General features: G+C 54.9%; 1 protein-coding gene across 2 annotated transcripts in view; it reads left to right on the forward strand.

The window, feature by feature from the left end:
• Nucleotides 1-17,609, forward strand: part of STIMATE (STIM activating enhancer) — a 51,684-nt gene that overhangs the window by 30,069 nt on the left and 4,006 nt on the right. For both annotated transcript variants that reach the window (XR_004920572.2, XM_036102586.2), the window contains exons 2-7: nucleotides 3,906-3,954; nucleotides 5,917-6,012; nucleotides 9,383-9,504; nucleotides 13,916-14,028; nucleotides 15,339-15,416; nucleotides 16,119-16,268. Coding sequence is in view for 1 of the 2 variants with exons in the window: in XM_036102586.2 (XP_035958479.1) it covers nucleotides 3,906-3,954; nucleotides 5,917-6,012; nucleotides 9,383-9,504; nucleotides 13,916-14,028; nucleotides 15,339-15,416; nucleotides 16,119-16,268 (608 nt within the window). In the remaining variant the exon portion in view is untranslated. The remainder of the gene's footprint in view (nucleotides 1-3,905; nucleotides 3,955-5,916; nucleotides 6,013-9,382; nucleotides 9,505-13,915; nucleotides 14,029-15,338; nucleotides 15,417-16,118; nucleotides 16,269-17,609) is intronic.

Below are 17,609 nucleotides of genomic sequence, written 5' to 3' on the forward strand. Positions count from 1 at the left end.
TTCTTGTGCACAGGTGTCCCGGGCCTTCCAGTTTGCCACCCCCCTCCCCACCCCCCACCACCACCAAAACAAAAACAGAAATGAGTGGAACTGTGTCAGTCCCCACCTCGGAGTCGTCCCGGATGCACAGCCACATCCCCCTTGTCAGCAAATCCTGTCGGCTCACTGCTGAAGGTACAGGCCCCCACCTCTTGTCACTCACCCCCTCCTGCCACCACCTGGGCCGGGGGCCCACTCAACCGTGGTTACTGTGGTGGCCTGATCTGCCCCCCTGCTCCCACCGTGCTGCCCTCCCGCCACTCTCCGCACAGCAGCTGTGGGCCACAGCCCCCCTGCCCCGTGGCTGCCCCCAGGTCACCCTGGCCACGAGGCCTGGGAGATCTGACCTCAGGCCCACATTCCTGCTGCTCACAGGCCCAGCCCCCCGCCTGAGGGCTCTTGTGCGGATGCCTGGGACTCTCCCCTCCTCTCCTTGGGTTTTGGCTTACCTTCCAGACCTCCTGATCAGGAAACCCACTTCCCAGACCTCTCTCCTTTCCCGCTTCCGTGTCGCAGTCGCCGCCTTGACACTCTCCATGTATTCTCTCCCCTCTCCCTGGCCCGAGGATGCACGGAAGGCAAGGATTTTGTCTGTTTTGTCCCCTGAACGGGGCCTGTCACAGCACAGACCCCTCAGTACAGCACAACTGCGTGGGTGAACAAAGTTTCCTGAGTTTTCCTGCCATGTCAGATCTGGAGGAGCTCTTTTAATGATTCTTCTGCTTTTAATTAAAGAATAAAAAGATTTTAGACACTGAAATATTCTAGGGAGAGGGGATGGCAGATGGACAGGAAGAAGGCAGGAGTCACACTGCTCTGTTTAGGAGAACCTGAAGGCATTCTGAATCCCGTCTGAGGTGCTCCTGTGTGAGGTCACGCTTCAAGCACGGACCAGCACACGCACACATCCTTCTCCCTTCTTGTCCCAGAGCCCCCCGTGACCCACACCGTGTCCCCCATGTCCCACTTTGCTGTCTTAGCACAGGTCTCTGACGCAGGTTGTTTTTTGTTTTTAATTCTTTGAAATAAAAGCAATGTGAATATAGAAGAATGTTTTAAAACCAGAATGATATAGGCCTACTCCCCTGAACCCTAATTCCTCTCATCAGAGGCCGCCCTTATTAATAGTTAGGTATCCTTCTAGGGAAAAAACACATGCATAACACCAATATAAATAGTTAATCCTTTAAAAAAATGGATACGAACAGAATCATGGGAGGCATATTAATTCTGCAATTTGTTAATATAATTTGGAAACCTTTCCACATGAGTCCATGCAGATGACCTTGTTGTTTCCAGTGACAGCCTAATGTTGCATCATACCGTGACAGGGATCCTCAGCCCCACGCTGACAGACATTGGTGTCTTTCTGGGTTTTGTTAGGGCAGTATTACCATGCCGAGCCCTGGGCTTCTTGGCGCGTGTTGCAATAATGCGTGTAGAACACACACCTGGTGGTTCCTTGCAGTTTAAAGGGGCCTGGGCACTGAAAATTTTGATTGATATTGCCAGATGGACCTCCGAATGGCTGTACTCGTGCGTGCTGTTTACAGTATGTTTTCCTCCCAACTTTTTATTTCAAAAAAAAATGTTAAACCTACAGAAGAGTTTAACTAGTCATTTAATGAATACTCAAATATCCTTCATCTAGGTTCTCCGATTATTATATTGCCCCATGTGTTAGTTTGCTGGGGCTGCCATTCAGTACCACAGACTGGGTGGCTCGAACACCAGAACTTTCTTTTCTCACGGGTCTGGTGGCTGTAAGTCCCAGGTCAAGGTGTGGGCAGGGTTGGATTCTTCCAGGTCCTTTCTCCCTCGGCTTGCAGATGACACCTTCTCACCTGGTGCTCACATGGTCGCCCGTCCATCTGTGTGGGTTCTAATCTCTTCTTATAAGGACACCAGTCATGCTGAATTAGGACCCACCCATATGACCTCATTTTACCTTAATTACCTCCGTAAAGACTTTGTCTCCAAACTACAGCCACATTCTGAGGTCCTGAGGGTTAGGACCATAACACCACATTTGCTTTTCTTTCTATGTTATAGATCGTATTAATATAAATAATAGGTGTATTATATAATAGCTGATATTGTATTTATTACTTCTAATGTATTATACCATTTATCATATAGTTACTTTATATAATTATAATATATATTGTGTAGTTTTTTTCCCTAAACCAGTTGCAGGTGAATTGCAGCCATTCTGGTACTTCAGCATGTGTCTCCTCAGAATGAGGACGTTCTCCTCAGGTTGTGTTTATTTTATGCTGACGGGGACAGATTCCCCTGAGGCAGAAGCACCAGTGTGCGTGACGGGGCTCTGGTCCTAACTGGGGCTTTCCCTCCAGATGGTTTTGTCCTGGCCCAGTTTCCTCCGCGTCTCCTTCCCAAGTGCCCCGTGAGACGTGCATACTTGTGGGGAGGAGGCCCCCTGCCTTTGAGAACCATTTGGGCGAGCAGAACCTCTTGGCCCCACCTCCGGATCCTTTGACTCTGTTCATATTTTGGATCTGTGATATATCAACGGAATGACAGACCTCCTTACGGTTCCTCCTGCTTTTTGGTCAATCGAAATGTCTCTGAACACAAGACCTGTTTTGTTTCTGTATACAGACAGCTCTCGCTTTGCAAACTGCAGACGGCTTGTTTGCATTTAGAGAAGCAGGGTCCATCGATTTGGGCACCAAGGTCTGCCTCCCCGTCTCCTCCTCCTGCACCCTCACTGGCAGCTCGGGACTCTGCCAGAAGTCGGTTCTCGCCTCCTGCCCGTAGGAACGAGGCATCCTCTGTGGGCCTGCATTGGTGCATCTCTTCCTTGGTGCTTTTGTGAGGGGCAGCAGCTCTTCCAGGGCTTGTTTTCGTGGGTAGACTTGTGGAGACAGTCTGCGTGGGGTTGCGTCTGCAGACCCGAGGTGAGGGTGTCAGTCTGGGCAGTCCTCTGCCATCTGAGGTCGGCCTGTGGCTGAAGGAGCACCCCACCCCCACTGGCTGTTCTGTAGCGGGGTGCCCCCTCTGCCTGGTACTGGGGCTCAGCCAGCATTTTCTCCAGCCCCAGAAACCCACCATCTACATGACTCAGAGCCATTTGTCTAAAACACAGTTCCGACCATGTCTTTGACTCTGCCTAGCACTCTGTCCCGGCTTTCCCTTCCCTACGGGGTTCCTTCCAGACTCCTTAGCCTGGAATTCAAGACCCTCCATCACGTGGTTCCTGCTCAGTTTGTCTGCCATGTTATGTCCCTGTCCCTGTGAGCTTGTGTGTGCTCTGCCCCCCCCCCCCCCCCCACCCAGTGCAGCCTGTCCTGACCCATGTCCTTGCAGGCAGCGGGGGGTGGTCCTCCTTCCCTTGTGCCCTCACCCTGCCTCAGACATACCTGTCCCCTGGCACTTGCCTCACTAGATGGTTACGGGCCTGCTCTCCTGCTGGACACCTGCCGTTGCCTTTGTCTCCTCAGTGCTGGGCTTGGAGTGGGTGCCGAGTCACTATTTGGGCGGGGTGGGTAGGGGGCTGAATGGACGTGTCATTGGGTGTGGAGCATATCCTGAAGCTGGAAGTAGCTGCGTTCCACTTTGTGGTCTCCAGGCCCTCTCTGAGAGAACCTCGTCACAAAGGAGAAGAAAATAGTTTTCCACACACTGTGAGGTGTCGTTCTTCCTAAGTGTCCAGTGCTGAAGAGGCTGTTCTGGTCAGACCAGCAGCTCAGGGCCTCTGTGACCTTAGTGTATATTGTCACATGTTAAAAGAGCAGGGACCTTAACTCAGAGGGTCAGCCCCGAGTGTGCTGATAACCTTCCTTGTATGCATTTTGCTTTGCTGTCACTGTGGTAAGCCGCTGAGTGTGTGTGTTTTCTTCCAGTCAAGCGCTTCAGAGAACCAAAGCACGAGAGACGGCCATGGAGGATATGGTGCGTATGTATATATTAACACCTTCCTACAATGCTGTGGATTCTTTGGGGTTTGCGGGGTGGGGGGCAATGGGAGCCATTCTGCATCGCATAAAGTGTTGGAATCCCTTAGTTGAATCAATCATCAGGAACTACATCTAATACGAAAGACTTCTAGAAGTTCCTCTAGATAATGTTGAGCTCTGCCTTTATTCTTTATTCTCTTTAATTATGTCTCCTTGTTGTTAGGTTGTGGGAAATCCTTGGGTTCTGTAGTCTGTGTGTGTAAGCAAAACATTCTCTAAATCTGGAGATGCGTCAGATACACCATGTGAATGCTCCTCTCCCCAAAACTCATCTTCCCTGGTCCTAGGATGACCCCATGGTGGCAGTTTGTCCTTCATAAAAGGGTGGTAGAACTTCAGACACCACCTTCAAAGACAGAATTCCGGAAAAAGGGAGACAGCCAGCTCTTCAGGACAACATGTCCACAAGACGCGGTCTCTCTTGGGTTGCCTTAGGCTTGCAGCTGTGCTAATAAAACAGCCATTTCCCCCTGCAGAGAAGACTTCAGATAAATCAGTGTGTTAAAGGCCCTTTACAGCATTTTGAGCATATGCTTGATTGATCTTCAGTGCATTATTTGTGAATGTTGAGGCTTATTTTTATTTTCCCCAATCAGTTTCTCTCGAATCTCGGTATCTGGCTTGGGCCGGGGGACCTGGGGAGGGTCTGGAATTGGGGCACTCTGTGGGACACACATTGCCCTTTGGGGACTTCTACTTTGCCATTATTTTAGGAAATGATTTTTAAGCTTCAGTCATAGGGTTGGTCTGGATAATCTCTAAGGTCCATTCAGTCCTGAGACCCTGTCCTGCTGTCCCGTGCCCGTGTGCCCCTTCATGACCCCCTTCAGTGGCCCGGCCCAACCCTGGATGCCCAGCCTGGGAGGCCAGGAGAGATGGCCCCAATAGCGAGGTTCCTCAGCCACAGACCACCAGCGGTCTCCAGGTGTGCATGGCAGACGAGAAACTTAAGGCCCCCTCCGGACAGGGCAGCAGAGTGTCCCCAGAACTAGCACCCTTGTTTCTTTTCTTTTTTGAAACTCCTGCCCAAGAGTTGGCAGACTACAGCCCACAGGCCCAGTGTGGCCTGCTGTCCATTTTCATAACTGAATTGTTAGAGGAATGGCGGGCTCTGTGGCCACTTTCACACGCAGTGGCAGGATGATGGGTTGCTGCGAGCCGAAGATATTTACCCTCTGACCCTTTACAGAAGAAGTTTGCCTGGCCCGATGTAGCACAGTGCTTAAATGGCAACAGCTGGAAGTCTCTGGGGCTTCAGCCGCGGGGCTGGATCTGTGCGTCTTGTTAGTCTTGCACAGGCGGCCTTTAGCTCGGAGGGGCGTCCAGTGGGAGCTCTTTAAAATAGAGGCGCCTTCGACTTCATCAAAAGCTGTGGTCAGCATTTCATTTTGAAATGACAAAAAGTGAAAAAGTAAATACACCTAATTTAAACGTGTGTTTAATGTGTTTAAATATGTGGGTTTTTTTTAAGATTTTATTTATTTATTTGACAGAGAGAGAGACAGCGAGAGAGGGAACACAAGCAGGGGGAGTGGGAGAGGGAGAAGCAGGCTTCCTGTGGAGCAGGGAGCCCGATGTGGGGCTCGATCCCAGGACCCTGGGATCATGACCTGAGCCGAAGACAGACACTTAACGACTGAGCCACCCAGGCGCCCCTAAATATGTGTTCTAAATCAGGGGCCTCTTAGGGAGCTCAGATGCAGTGTTTTGAAGGTTTTGAAAGGTCGCTGAGGCGCCAAGGCTGAGTTAGTACCAACGCCCCAGAAAGAGGCGACTAGTAAAGGGAAGGTTGAGAGCTCCCAGTGGCTTTCTTCCTGTTTCAGACTTCTCATTTTCCCCAAATTGGATATAACCCTCCTGTCAGGATGGTAACAAGTGCTGATCCTATTTCGTACAGGTTTTTAGACACTTCCAAACAAGCCATAGGAATGCTGTTCATCCACTTTGCAAATGTGTACCTAGCAGATCTCACTGAAGAGGACCCTTGTTCACTGTAAGTGGCCCGTATTCGAGGACAAACATCACCCACCCCTCCGCCGCGAATGTAGATTGGCCGTGCTTTCTGCCACCAGTCCTGTTCCCTCTAGCCTGGGGAGGGGGCAACCCCCGCTTTGTGCTCTGTGCTCCCCGAGAGCCCGTCCTCTCTGTGCTGCCTGTGGGTTCACATACACAGCTCTCAGCTGCCTCTTAGGGCTTTGCCTGCTGCCAGTTGCCCTGTGCGCTGGCTCTCTGCTCATCCAAGCTCTGGCCCGTGGTGTTCTAGTAGCTTTATGCCTCCCGGCAGGGGGGTGGCCCCTGGCGGGGCAGCATAGTGCCCTAAAGGAATATCTCTGCTAGAACAGGACACACAGGGTGCTTCTCTGGGGTGCCAGACACTCGGGGTCAAAGCCATTGTTGACCAGCATTGATCTCTTTCACCTGAAGACCATGGGTGGTTCTGGCTCATCACTGCAGCGTGCCTTTCACACAGCCCCCCACCCTGTGCAATCTGACCAAAACCCCAAATGGAGTGGAAAAGGAGGCTCACCTGCCCTATCCCAGCTCCATCTCTTACCTTCCTGGCTCAGACTTGTTGCTCCAGTCATGCTGTGCTGGAGGCCTTCAACCCCACCAGCTGTCTCCTCCTCCTGTGCCTTGGCTCACGCTGCCCTCTGCCCGGAACACCCCCACCGCCGTCCTGCCCTGCCTTTGAGAGAGCACGGCGGGGGCTGGTGGGTCCCTTGCCAAGAGGCTTCATGTATATTTGAGATCATTTGGACTGGAAGATTCTTTTAAGCCTCCTTTTTTGGTGACTGTGCACATTTAGTCCAGGCCCAGATTTCAGGAGGAAGTTAAAAAGTCTCCCTGCCCAGAGTCTTTCTCTGAGACCTGGAAAGGTTATGATCTGTTTGGGTGTTTGGGTGTAGTCCCAAAGTGGGGGACTGGAAGGAAAGGTGATCGTCCCGTAGGGGAGATGGTTGGGAGATGGTTGTCTTTCCAACTCTTGAGCCCCCAGCAGGCTGGAGTCATCCCCTGGTGAATTCGTCTTGATGTCCGGGATAGATGTCTGTCTTGTTGACCGGGATAGACTAAGAGGCAGGCTGGCGCCAGACGCACTAACCTCACTCCTGGTGCAGCCTCGGCCGTGTGGCTCTCCCCTACAGCACCTCCGTTGCCCGGCTGCAAAAAGAAGACGATAGAGCTTTAAGAAGGACATTGGCAAACTGAATCACAGCGAGGATGGAGAAGGGGCTGTTGACAGATCTCGAGTGCTCAACCTGGAGGAGAAAGGGCCCAAGGTGGAGCTTGGTATGGTGAAGGCACTTGGCTGAGAGGCCAGACTGAGCCCCACTTTGCTCCCCTGTCCTGTGTGTCCCGCCGCATGCCCAGGATTCCTGTGAAGGTTTCAGGAGTCGTTGAGTATAAGCACCACTGGAAACCATAGGCTCACGTCTTGGTGAGGGAGTTAACAGTTCAGCTGGAGGATGTTGTTGTTAAAAGTTAGGAAAGGTGTGAGAGCCCCAGCAGCGGGTAGGAGAGCAGGCGGTGCTTGGGGAGTGGAGGGCGCCCGGGCCCTGCCATCTCTTCCAGGTCCTGCTGTCCTGGCTTTGCCCTGTGACTTTTTACAGGCGGGGGACGGGCTGGGCTGGGCTGGCCTGGAGGCATCTTGGGAATCTGCAGACCGGAAGGGAAGCCAGCTTCAGCTCTGGGAGAGGAGAAACTTACAGAGGGGAAGAGCTGCCCCCTGTGGCTGCAGGGGTCCCCTGGGCTAGGGGCTCTGCTCCTTGTTCCGTCCCGACAGCTTTGGGAGGGAGTTAAGCTTCTGTGACATCCAGGGTTCTGTGACTCTGAGGGGCCATGATTCAAACCACACATTTGTATAGTGCCTACTACGTGTAGGCGTTGTTCACACGTACTGACTCATTTGATCCTGATAACAGCCCTACAGTTTAGCCCGATAATTTGGTTATTCTCATTTTACAGCTTGGGGAACCGAGGCACAGAGAGAGGAGGGAACTTAAATTCACACGGCTTCATGGTGATGGAGCTGGGATCTGAAGCCGGCCAATCCGCCGGCCTCATCTGTGTTGGGTAGAGTGTAGAGAGCTTTCCGTCTTTAGTCCCAGGGCCTGGCGCACAGTCGGCATAAATATTTGGTGAGGGGATGAATGAACTGACGTGTGTCTATCAGGTGTTCTTGTGGCTTCCAGGGCGAGCCTCAGCTGTGAGAACCACTTGAAACCCATTAGATGTACGTGTCTGAGAGCAGCTTAGGCGAGGGCCAGCTGAGAACTTGGAGACATTGCCTTGGACGGCTGCTCTGCCTCGGTCTCTGGTCTGAGAGTGACCCCTTGTGATGTTAAGGAGGAAGGGCAGGCGGGAGACACCGCTGTCCGCCCTTCTGGTTTCCTGGCCCCGCCAGGGCACCATGGGGCCGTGAGCACCGCCGAGCAGGCGTGCTCCCTCCCGTGTCAGTGTGTGCCTGGCACCAGAGCCTCGGTCTTTAGGTGGGGGCTGCAAGTCTGCATGAAATGTCTCCGGCCTCAGCAGCTGGGAAGCACCGCAGTGGGTCTGTGGCATGTGAAAGTACTTTGAGGGCTTTCTGAGCCACTTGGCGTCCCCGGGGGCTGGTACCCGACCCAGTGACGGCCTGTCTCCGACTTGGTCTGGAGCACTGGCGCGTGTGACCAGGGTGTCCGGCAAGATCCAGGGACAGGGCGCTCGAGGGAGGGCCTCTCCTTGGTGAGGGAGGAGGTGTGTGTCAGACACATGGAAACAGACCTTATGAGAACACAGGATTGAGGTGGGAGAGCTCTGCTGACCCCTCTCTCCTTCCATCATCCTGCCTTTTCCATGGGAGTAAAGCTCTCTCTAGAAATACGCTTGCCTCCATGGCAGGCTCTGAAACACAGGGATGAGCGAGAGCCCCGTGGCCCTGCCCTCTTTGGTCTAAGAAACCCCAGAAGCCGTGTCCTGAGCTGCCCTGGAACAGTAGCACCGGCTTGGGGCTGAGGGTGTGAACAGCGTCATGGAGCAGATTTCTTTTAATGAATTCAGTTCTGTTTCCCTCTTGACGTCCTTGCTGCTTCCAGGCACTGTGTCTTGTGTCAGGGCTTCATTTGGTGGGAGCGTTTGAGGTCTTTCAAGTTTCTTTGTCCCTTGTCCACTCCTCCCTCAAGTTCTTTGACCCGATGAGTGTCAGCACGCTATCGTGGGTCCTGGGAGTGAGCCCCGCAGCCTCTTGCACGGGCCCCCCAGAACAGGCCAAAGTGCTGGGTCATCCGGCTTGAAGATGGCCCTGGTAAGCACACAGGGCCGGGTTCAGGGGCCCTTGCTGCCCGGCTGGTGCTTCCTGACGGCGCTGCTGTGTGCTGCTCTCCCAGGTACCTCATCAACTTCCTCCTGGACGCCACCGTGGGCATGCTGCTCATCTACGTGGGGGTGCGCGCCGTCAGCGTCTTGGTGGAGTGGCAGCAGTGGGAGTCCCTGCGATTTGGCGAATATGGTAATGTAGCGCGGACATTGGATGGGGGTGTTGGGGGGGAGGGGCACTCTGCTCCTTGCCCCGGTCAGCTCTCCAGGCCAGTGGATTTGAAGGTTCAGGAGCTGGTTTCTGTCTCCTCTGTGTGGTGGTGGGGCTGGTTCTGGGGCCTGAACACCATGCCCCTGCTAGTGTCAGAGTGCCACCCATCTGAGGTGTGGAGGTGTGCACACCACTGCCACTTGATGGCAGGAGCCGAGAGACCTTAGACACAGGGAGGTCCGCCAGAGGGCACCGGCGGCCCCCCCTGCAGGCTGTAAGGCTACCCCGCTCTGCCAGGCTTCTCACCGAGCCCACACGACCTGCCCCCCTCGTTAGAGAAATGGGGACGGCTCTCAGTTTGGGAGGAGGTCGGTAGGGAGGTGGCCCTCTTCTGCTGCGTGTCTGTGCTTGTCCTGTCATCGGGCCCTCTCGCTACAGGGGCTGTCCATCCCCCACCCCGGGGCCAAGTCGCCTTACTGTCTCCTGACTGGAGGCTGGCTCCCCACCAGCATCGGGCGCGTGCAGTCACCAGGAACCATCCTCACTCGCCTTAAAACAGGTGACCTGTGACTGCTGGCTCATCTTAGACCCCCTCCCCTCTCCTCAGACCCCCAGGACAAGGGCCTGGTTAGGAAGCTGCCCTCCCACTCTGCGAGCACAAATGAATTGGCCCTTCACTTTGTATGCCCAGGGAAGCAGCTGGCTGTGGCCTGCACAAGGCTTCGGGAAGAGCGCCTTCCTCAGGCCTTGCCACACCAGGGTTAAGGGGCAACAGCAGGTCTCCCCCCCCTTCACGCCTGACCCCTGCTGTCTGGGAGCAGGAGTTCCTTGTCTCAGTGGGAACAGCACCAGTGGGGCCACAGCTACCTAGGGACACACAGGACAAGAGGGAAGGAATTCTGGATCTCCACTCTCCTTTCCTGGTCACACCTTCCCCAGAGTTCATGGCTCTGGGCCTCAGGGACGCTCCCTCCTCGATGACTGAAGACTCACAAGGCACTAACGTGTAGAAGGGGAGCCAATCCGTGGAGCCGGCTCTCTGAGCGCCTGGGTAGTTCAGAAACCTTAAGTAATTGTTTGTCTCCGTTGAGGGGAGATGAACTCAGGGGAGGGCTTTTCTTAGCCCCGTTACTTGATGCCTGATGAGTCACGGACTTTAGATAGCGTCCAACACACGGTGTACGCTCCCGTGGCTTGAGGGAAGGCTTCTGAGAAGCCCCGAGTCATGACCCCTCCGCTTGGCGGACACACGTAGGTACCCAGACGGGTTGAGTGACGCGCAGCTGGGGGCGGGCGTGGCCCCTGCCACTACCTCCGAGGGCAGTAAGATTGTCCTGGAAGGCAGCGCCCTCGGCTCGGCTGTAGTGACCGGCGCTGCGGGACAGCCCCCCACAGCCAGTCGCGTGCCACTCGGCGACCCCCTTCCCACCCTCGTCTTCCCAGAGTCTTCAAACCAGGGCATCTCCAGATGAGCATCCCAAGTCCTCCCTCCCCGGGCTGAGGGAGGACGGCGCACATCCTCTCTTACCGATTTCTATCTGTGTTCTTGTGTCCTGTCGCTGCTATAACAAATTTCCACAAAATTGGTGGCTTCAAACGACAGGTTTCTTACCTTATAGCTGTGTAGTTCAGACGTCCCACATGGGTCTCACTGGCTACAGTCAACGTTGTCAGCAGGAGTGGTTCCTTCTGGAGCCTCTGGGGGGGCATCCATGTCCTTGCCGTCTCCCGCTCCTACAGGCCGATCGCCCTCCCTGCTTGTGGCCCCTCTCTCCCCTGAGGGGCCGGCAGCCGGTCAGGCTCCTCTCACATGGTATCATGCTGACCTTGTAGCACCTCCTTCAGTGCCCTTGTGAGTACACTGGGCCCACGTGGATACTGCAGGATACTGTCCCTAGCTTAGAGGCGGCTGGTTGGCAGCCGTACTTCCCCTGGGCCACGTTACCTAACATATTCACAGGTTCCTGGGACTAGGATGTGGATGTCTCTGGGGCCATTATTCCACCTACCACACCTGTTAACTGGCCCATCTTCTTGAGGCAATATTTCCAGGTAGGCCCCAAAGCTCTCTTCTCAGCTAAGTGAAGGAGAGGGGCTTGTTTTCTAGGTGCTTCCTTTGTCCTTAGAGGAGAGGATAAACTTGCCAACAAGCACATGGGACTTGGGGAATAAGCCACACAGCCCTGAGGGGCGAGACAAGATCCAGGTGATAACTGTGCTTGCAGTTTGATGACCAGGCAGCTTTATCCCCCAGGGGAAGCCCTGAAAGCAGGTCTGTGTCCCATGGGCTCCAGTGGTCTGTGGGCTTCGCTGCCTGCCCCTGTCCTAATGCTCCCTTCCCGAAGCCTTGGGAGACAGACGTGTTCCGTCCATTTGTCCCTTATCCCTGCGATTTCTCCTGAGGAAGTTACTCAACAAACACAAAACACCCATCTGCCTGAGGTTGTCCAGTGTGGTAAGAAGCAGGACACGTCGAGAATGCCTGGCGTGTGTGTCCATGAACAGTGAGACAGTGGGGAACGTCTGAGAGGCTCTCCAAGGAAACAAATCTGAAAAGCAGACCGGCACACATGCTCATTCCAGCTGGGGCTGTCGGTGGTCCAGATGCAGAGGAGGAAGGGAGGGTGGGAACGCGTTTACAGGGGACTTTTCTTCTCTTTTCACCATGTTTTTTAGCTGTCTTATTAAAGCATATAAATGAAAGAAGCTGCGGCCATGGCCAAGCTGTGGTGCTGACACTCAGCACTGTGGGGGCAATTCAGCGTCGGGGGGTGGGGGAGGGGCGGAAAGCCTGTCCCCCTGTCGGTCACTGCCAAGCTTACAGGCAGACGGAGCGAGCACAGGGAGCGAGCAAGTTTTCTTTTGACATGAAGCGTGGCCCCTTGGTCTGCTGACTTCAAACACGCCGGTCCACATTCGGAGATGTTTCCTACTAGTGCTTTCTGTCTATCTCCGATCTTTATGATTTTTAAGAAATATTTTGATCCGTTATTTCTGAGAACTTTTTTCAGTAAGGTCACGCAGTTGACTGAAGGGATTCCAGCAGTCCATTAAAAATCTAGCTGGAGAGATTGTGCTTCTGAAGGTGGTTTTTTGGCTCAGATGTGTCTAATCCCAGAAGTGAAAGTAGGACGAGCTCAGAAGCAGCCCTGATGGCTCTCTGCATGCTTTCTGCACCCTGCTCCCGAGGTTTTCCAGAAAAGGAAAACTGGTGCTGATGTGTCATTACCGCTGCGTGAAGGCCTTCGCTTGCGCTTGCACCGCGCCCCGTTGGCAGGCTCTCGCTCGGCTGGGCACCGCGCCTGCGCGGCCATGGCCACGGAGACCTAGCATCGCACGAGAACCCAGAAGCCTCTCTGTGGGCCAGGTCCTCGCCTCACAGCCCAGATGGGGGGCCTTTGGCTCCCCTGAAATGCTGCCCTCCACCCCCTCTTCTGGCCAGCGATGCTCAGGCAGCTCCAGCAGAGCCTCCAGCCAGCCCCGGTGGCTTCCCCCCCCCCCGTCCCCCCACCCCCCATCCCCCAGCTCTTCCCTACGTCTCCACTTGGCATGTGTACCTCCCCGGGGGCCCATCCCATGGGTTCTGCCTGTCCCCAAGGATACAGATCCGTCCCTGGGGCTAGTCCTCCACCCTTCCTCTAGTCCTTTCTGAAACATTCTGGAGGCCCTCCAGGGCCTGCATGTGCCCCAGCGTGGACTGTTGCATTTCTCCATTTCTCAAGCACAGTGACTGATGGGGTCACAGATGGACCTTTGTCACGGCCCCAAGGCACAGCCCCTCCCTCCTGCCTCTCTGCCTGCTTTTCCTTCCCTGTTCCCAGCACAGCTGTTTTGGGCTACCCCATAGAGACAGAACCGAGATTCTTCCAGTACGAATTCCGCTTTCAGGGCTGAGGGCAGCAGGAGCAGCTGGGGAGGGTGGCTCGGGGCAGCAGACCAGCAGAGAGGAGGTTTGCTGCCTTCATAGTCACACACGGTCAGGTTGCCCATGGATGGAAGAAAGGATGGATAGCGCCACAGTCACTGGAAAAATCAACAACGGATAATAATAGCAATCTTGCTTCACACAGCTCTGCCGGGGGACAGAAAGAGCCAGCTCTTTGAGCTCCAGCAGTGAGCACTTACTAACTTTAGTCTCCTTAATTATATCCTAGAATCTCTTGAAAGAAATGCCACTCTGGTATCTCCAAATTAGGAATTCTGTGATTTTGTCTAAAACACCCCCATGTGTCTGGTCGGGCTGAAGTGATTCTTGGTGCTTTGGGGGCTCATGAAGTGGCTTTAGAGCCAGGGTTCTGGTGGGGGCTCCCGGGAGCTGTGGGCATGGGGTGGGACATGGGCTCAGATCCTGGCGTCTGGGCCCCGCGTGACTGCGAACCCATTGTCCCTGCAGGAGACCCTCTGCAGTGCGGAGCCTGGGTTGGGCAGTGTGCTCTTTACATCGTGATCATGATTTTTGAAAAGTCTGTCGTCTTCATCGTCCTCCTCATACTTCAATGGAAAAAGGTTTGCCTCTTGTCCCTTCTTTAGCAGCTCCTTGGGATGCCAAGCAAGACGGGACTTGTCCCCTACCACCCACATGCCCCAACCTTATTGGAAAACCAAATGTGTTCTTTGTTTTCCCTTTTTTTTTTCCCACCTCCACGAATGCGGTCTGGATTCTGTGTGCTGTGGCAGCCTTTTGGGAGCAGGAAGTTGTTTTTTCACTTAGCATCCGTCTATTTGAATCGTGCAAATGTCTGCCCTGCATTAAGCTTTGGGACACGTAAAGCCAGTGGAGATGAGTCTGCCCTCGGGCTGCTTCCTGGCTGACACGGTCTTTAGGCCTCCCGACTGTAACTGTCGGGAGGGTGTTCGCTCCATTCGCATCCTCACCCACCTCTCTTGGCTAGTGGTTTAATCAAGGCTTTGGGTGCCATAGGAAGTACCTGGTCCCGCTGGCCACACGCTGTTCCCAGGGGTCCCTCGGCCCTGCCCTCTGGCCCTGGTGCTGTGTAGTTAAGCCTCCACTGCCCAGTTGCCCCACGTGGCCACATGAAACCAGCCAAAGAGCCTTCGAATAGCTCAGAACTTGGCCTTCCTTTGGTGGTGGTGGTTTTTTTTTTTTAAGATTTTATTGATTTATTTGAGAGAGAACACAAGCACAAGAGGGGGGAGGGGCAGAGGGAGAGAGACAAGCAGACTCCTTGCTGAGCAGGGAGCCGGAGGAGGGGGCTCGATCCCAGAACCCTGAGATCACGACCTGAGCCAAAGGCAGACACTTAACCAACTAAGCCACCCAGGCGCCCCTCTTTTGGTTTTATTTGTGTCTGAGTTTTATTTTTCAAGAAAATAAACCAAGGCTTTTCAGAGCTGTTGTCCTTCAGGAGGTGGCTGGGGTGCAGGATTTCTGTTAGGAAGTGGCCTGGCGTCTCATTGCTAGTGTCTGTAATGAGCATCCACCGACCTCATTCCCTCCAGCTCCCCGAAGCCCCACCACCCCCACCCTCCGTGCCTCCTGGTGTGTGGGCCCTACTCTGCTCGGTGGTTGTAAGCCCACTATGTTTCCCAAGTCCACGGCACTGGGAAAGCTGCTAAAGCCCTAACTGCCCCAAGTGCTCTCCGAGGGGTCTGTCCCTTGTTAGCAGTCACACCTAGGGACAGACCATGCAGCCCTGGGCGTGAGGCACTGTTCCCATCAGGGTTCTGGGGGAGTGTCGTCTAAGCTAAGCCACCCTTCTCAGGGCCCCATGGGTGATGTGTGCTGTTACCCCCCTTTCCCCAGGCACCTTCTCTGTGGTCTCTCCCTACCTCACAGAGTCTGCTTCTCTTTACAGGTGGCCCTATTGAATCCCATTGAAAACCCAGACCTGAAACTGGCCATCGTCATGCTGATCGTCCCCTTCTTTGTCAATGTCAGTGCCATGTTGCATTTTACCCCCATGTGCTCTCTGCCTTCCAGTGTCCTGTTCACAGTTCTGAGTCTGACAGACAAAGCCCCTTACAGCCTACAGGCCCCTCCCCACCCCAGACCTGGAAATGGCAGGATTGCTTCCTCAGCAGTCAGATCCCTGATCCAGGCTCCCCGTGCAAGAGGGAGGGTCCTGGGAACTTTGTCTTGCCCTCCCTGCCAGGGGACCTCCTGCCCAGGAGGCCCTCCACTTGCACAACGAGCAACTTCTAGATCGGGATATTAGAAATTCACCCCTGTCTTATCCCTGACCCCAGAGCTCCAAGAGAAACTCATGAGCACACTGGCTAGAAGTTGGGAAATAGAAGGAACAATAAAGTTGCCTGGGGCTGACAGTCGTGGCAGAGTGGGCGGGCCAGCCTCTCAGCCCAGAAACCTTGCCAGCAGCTAGTCCCCATCAGTTACCAGCACTCAGGGTGAAGAGGGCCAGGATTTTCCTGCTGGCTGCTAAGAAAGCAGAAGCAAAGGACGTGGAGGGTGGGAATCTCTTTGTACGCTTGTGAGAGAGCTGGGGGACTGGAGGAGGCTTTTCTTCCCCTTGTTCTGGACGCTGTAATCTGGAGCGGGTGGGAAGGATGGCGATGGGCTCTGCTGTGCTTTGACAGATGGTTTATCCCAGAGTAACATGCACGTTTCCTCCCCACAGGCTTTGATGTTTTGGGTAGTGGACAATTTCCTCATGAGAAAGGGGAGGACGAAAGCTAAGCTAGAAGAAAGGGGAGCCAACCAGGACTCGAGGAACGGGAGCAAGGTCCGCTACCGAAGGGCTGCGTCCCACGAGGAGTCAGAGTCTGAGGTAGGGCCGAGCCCTCATGCCACGCCCCGTCCCGAGGAGGTCCCTGGCCTCTGTCTGCATCTGGTCTTCCCAGCACTGGCCGGGGGGAGGACGAAGAGGCTGACAGTCTCCATCCAGCAAGGACCCATTCCTGCGGCCCCTGGCCTTCCCACAGCAGGGAGGTGGAGCGCCCGATGGGGTGGCAGGAGCTCGCCTCTGACAGTCCGGACCTCCGCCAGTGGAGGAAGACAGGGAAGGGAGGGGCTGCCTTGTTCCAGGGAATCTGGCAAGGACTGTCCTGGGCCTGATCGCGGACCTTTAAGCATTAAGGTGTTGCAGTCCCTGCTCACCACTGCAGAGCAGCAGAGATGTTGGCCAAGCCCACTAGAAACTTCTAAAACATAGGGGTAGCCAGACCTTCCGGGGAACCTCCCCTCCCCTCACTGTCAGGTTTCCTAGGTTTAAAGGTTTGGACTTCGGGGAGACTGGTGGTCACAGATAGGAGCATAGAGGCAAAATGATGCTTCTGGGCAGCCCGCACCCCTCCGTGCTACAGGGCGAGGGCTGCCCCCTGAGGGGCCTCGTCAGCTTTCTCAGTGTGCCCAGCTCTGCAGTGAGGGGAGGGCTGCGGAAGTGTCTTCCCCAAGAGACCTTCAGGCTGCATGAGGTGAAGGTGAGCGTCTGAAGAGCTCCTTCTAAGACGGTGTGATCCTTCTGACACTGAGGCGTTCCCAAAGCCCTGTGAGCACCCTGGGACGGTCTGTTTAACTCCTGGGGGCATCCTGGAGGGAGTTTTGGAAGCTGGCTAGAAGAGTAGGACAGAGGGTAAGCCCGTATTTTCTCCAGGTGTCCCTAGGGTCTGGCATGGGGCCTGTCCTGTCGTAAGAGCCTGACGAACGTTAGATGAATGACAAGCAGCACTACAGGCAGAAGCAACCACTCAGCAGTCGTGGTCACGTGGGGTGGCCTCTGGGTCACACGAAACCCCTTGTGGCCAGAGCAGCGTGTGTCCCATGGGGTAGGATGGAATGACCTGGAATGAGGTGCAGGCGAAGGTCTCAGCCAGCCGGGCAAGGTGCTTGGTGATGGGGGCATGTCTGGACGGGCAGTAGGGAGCCAGAGAGAAGGACCTACTCAGGGACCCCCCAAGGGAAGTGGTCCAGGGAGAGGCGACGCAGCTGTCCTGCCCCGGGAGAGAATGAGCTCAGGGTGCACCGTCCCTGTGCTTCCCCGGTGCCGAGAGGCCTGAGGAGCCAGCAGGCGGCGTGGCAGGTGGGCAGGAAGGGACTGTTTGCCTGGATGCCCTTGCTCCACGGCGGGGTCATTCCAGATGCTCAGGAGCATGCGGGGCTCGTCTGCACA

Source organism: Halichoerus grypus, chromosome 1 (genome assembly GCF_964656455.1).
Source record: "Halichoerus grypus chromosome 1, mHalGry1.hap1.1, whole genome shotgun sequence".
Taxonomy (NCBI): domain Eukaryota; kingdom Metazoa; phylum Chordata; class Mammalia; order Carnivora; family Phocidae; genus Halichoerus; species Halichoerus grypus.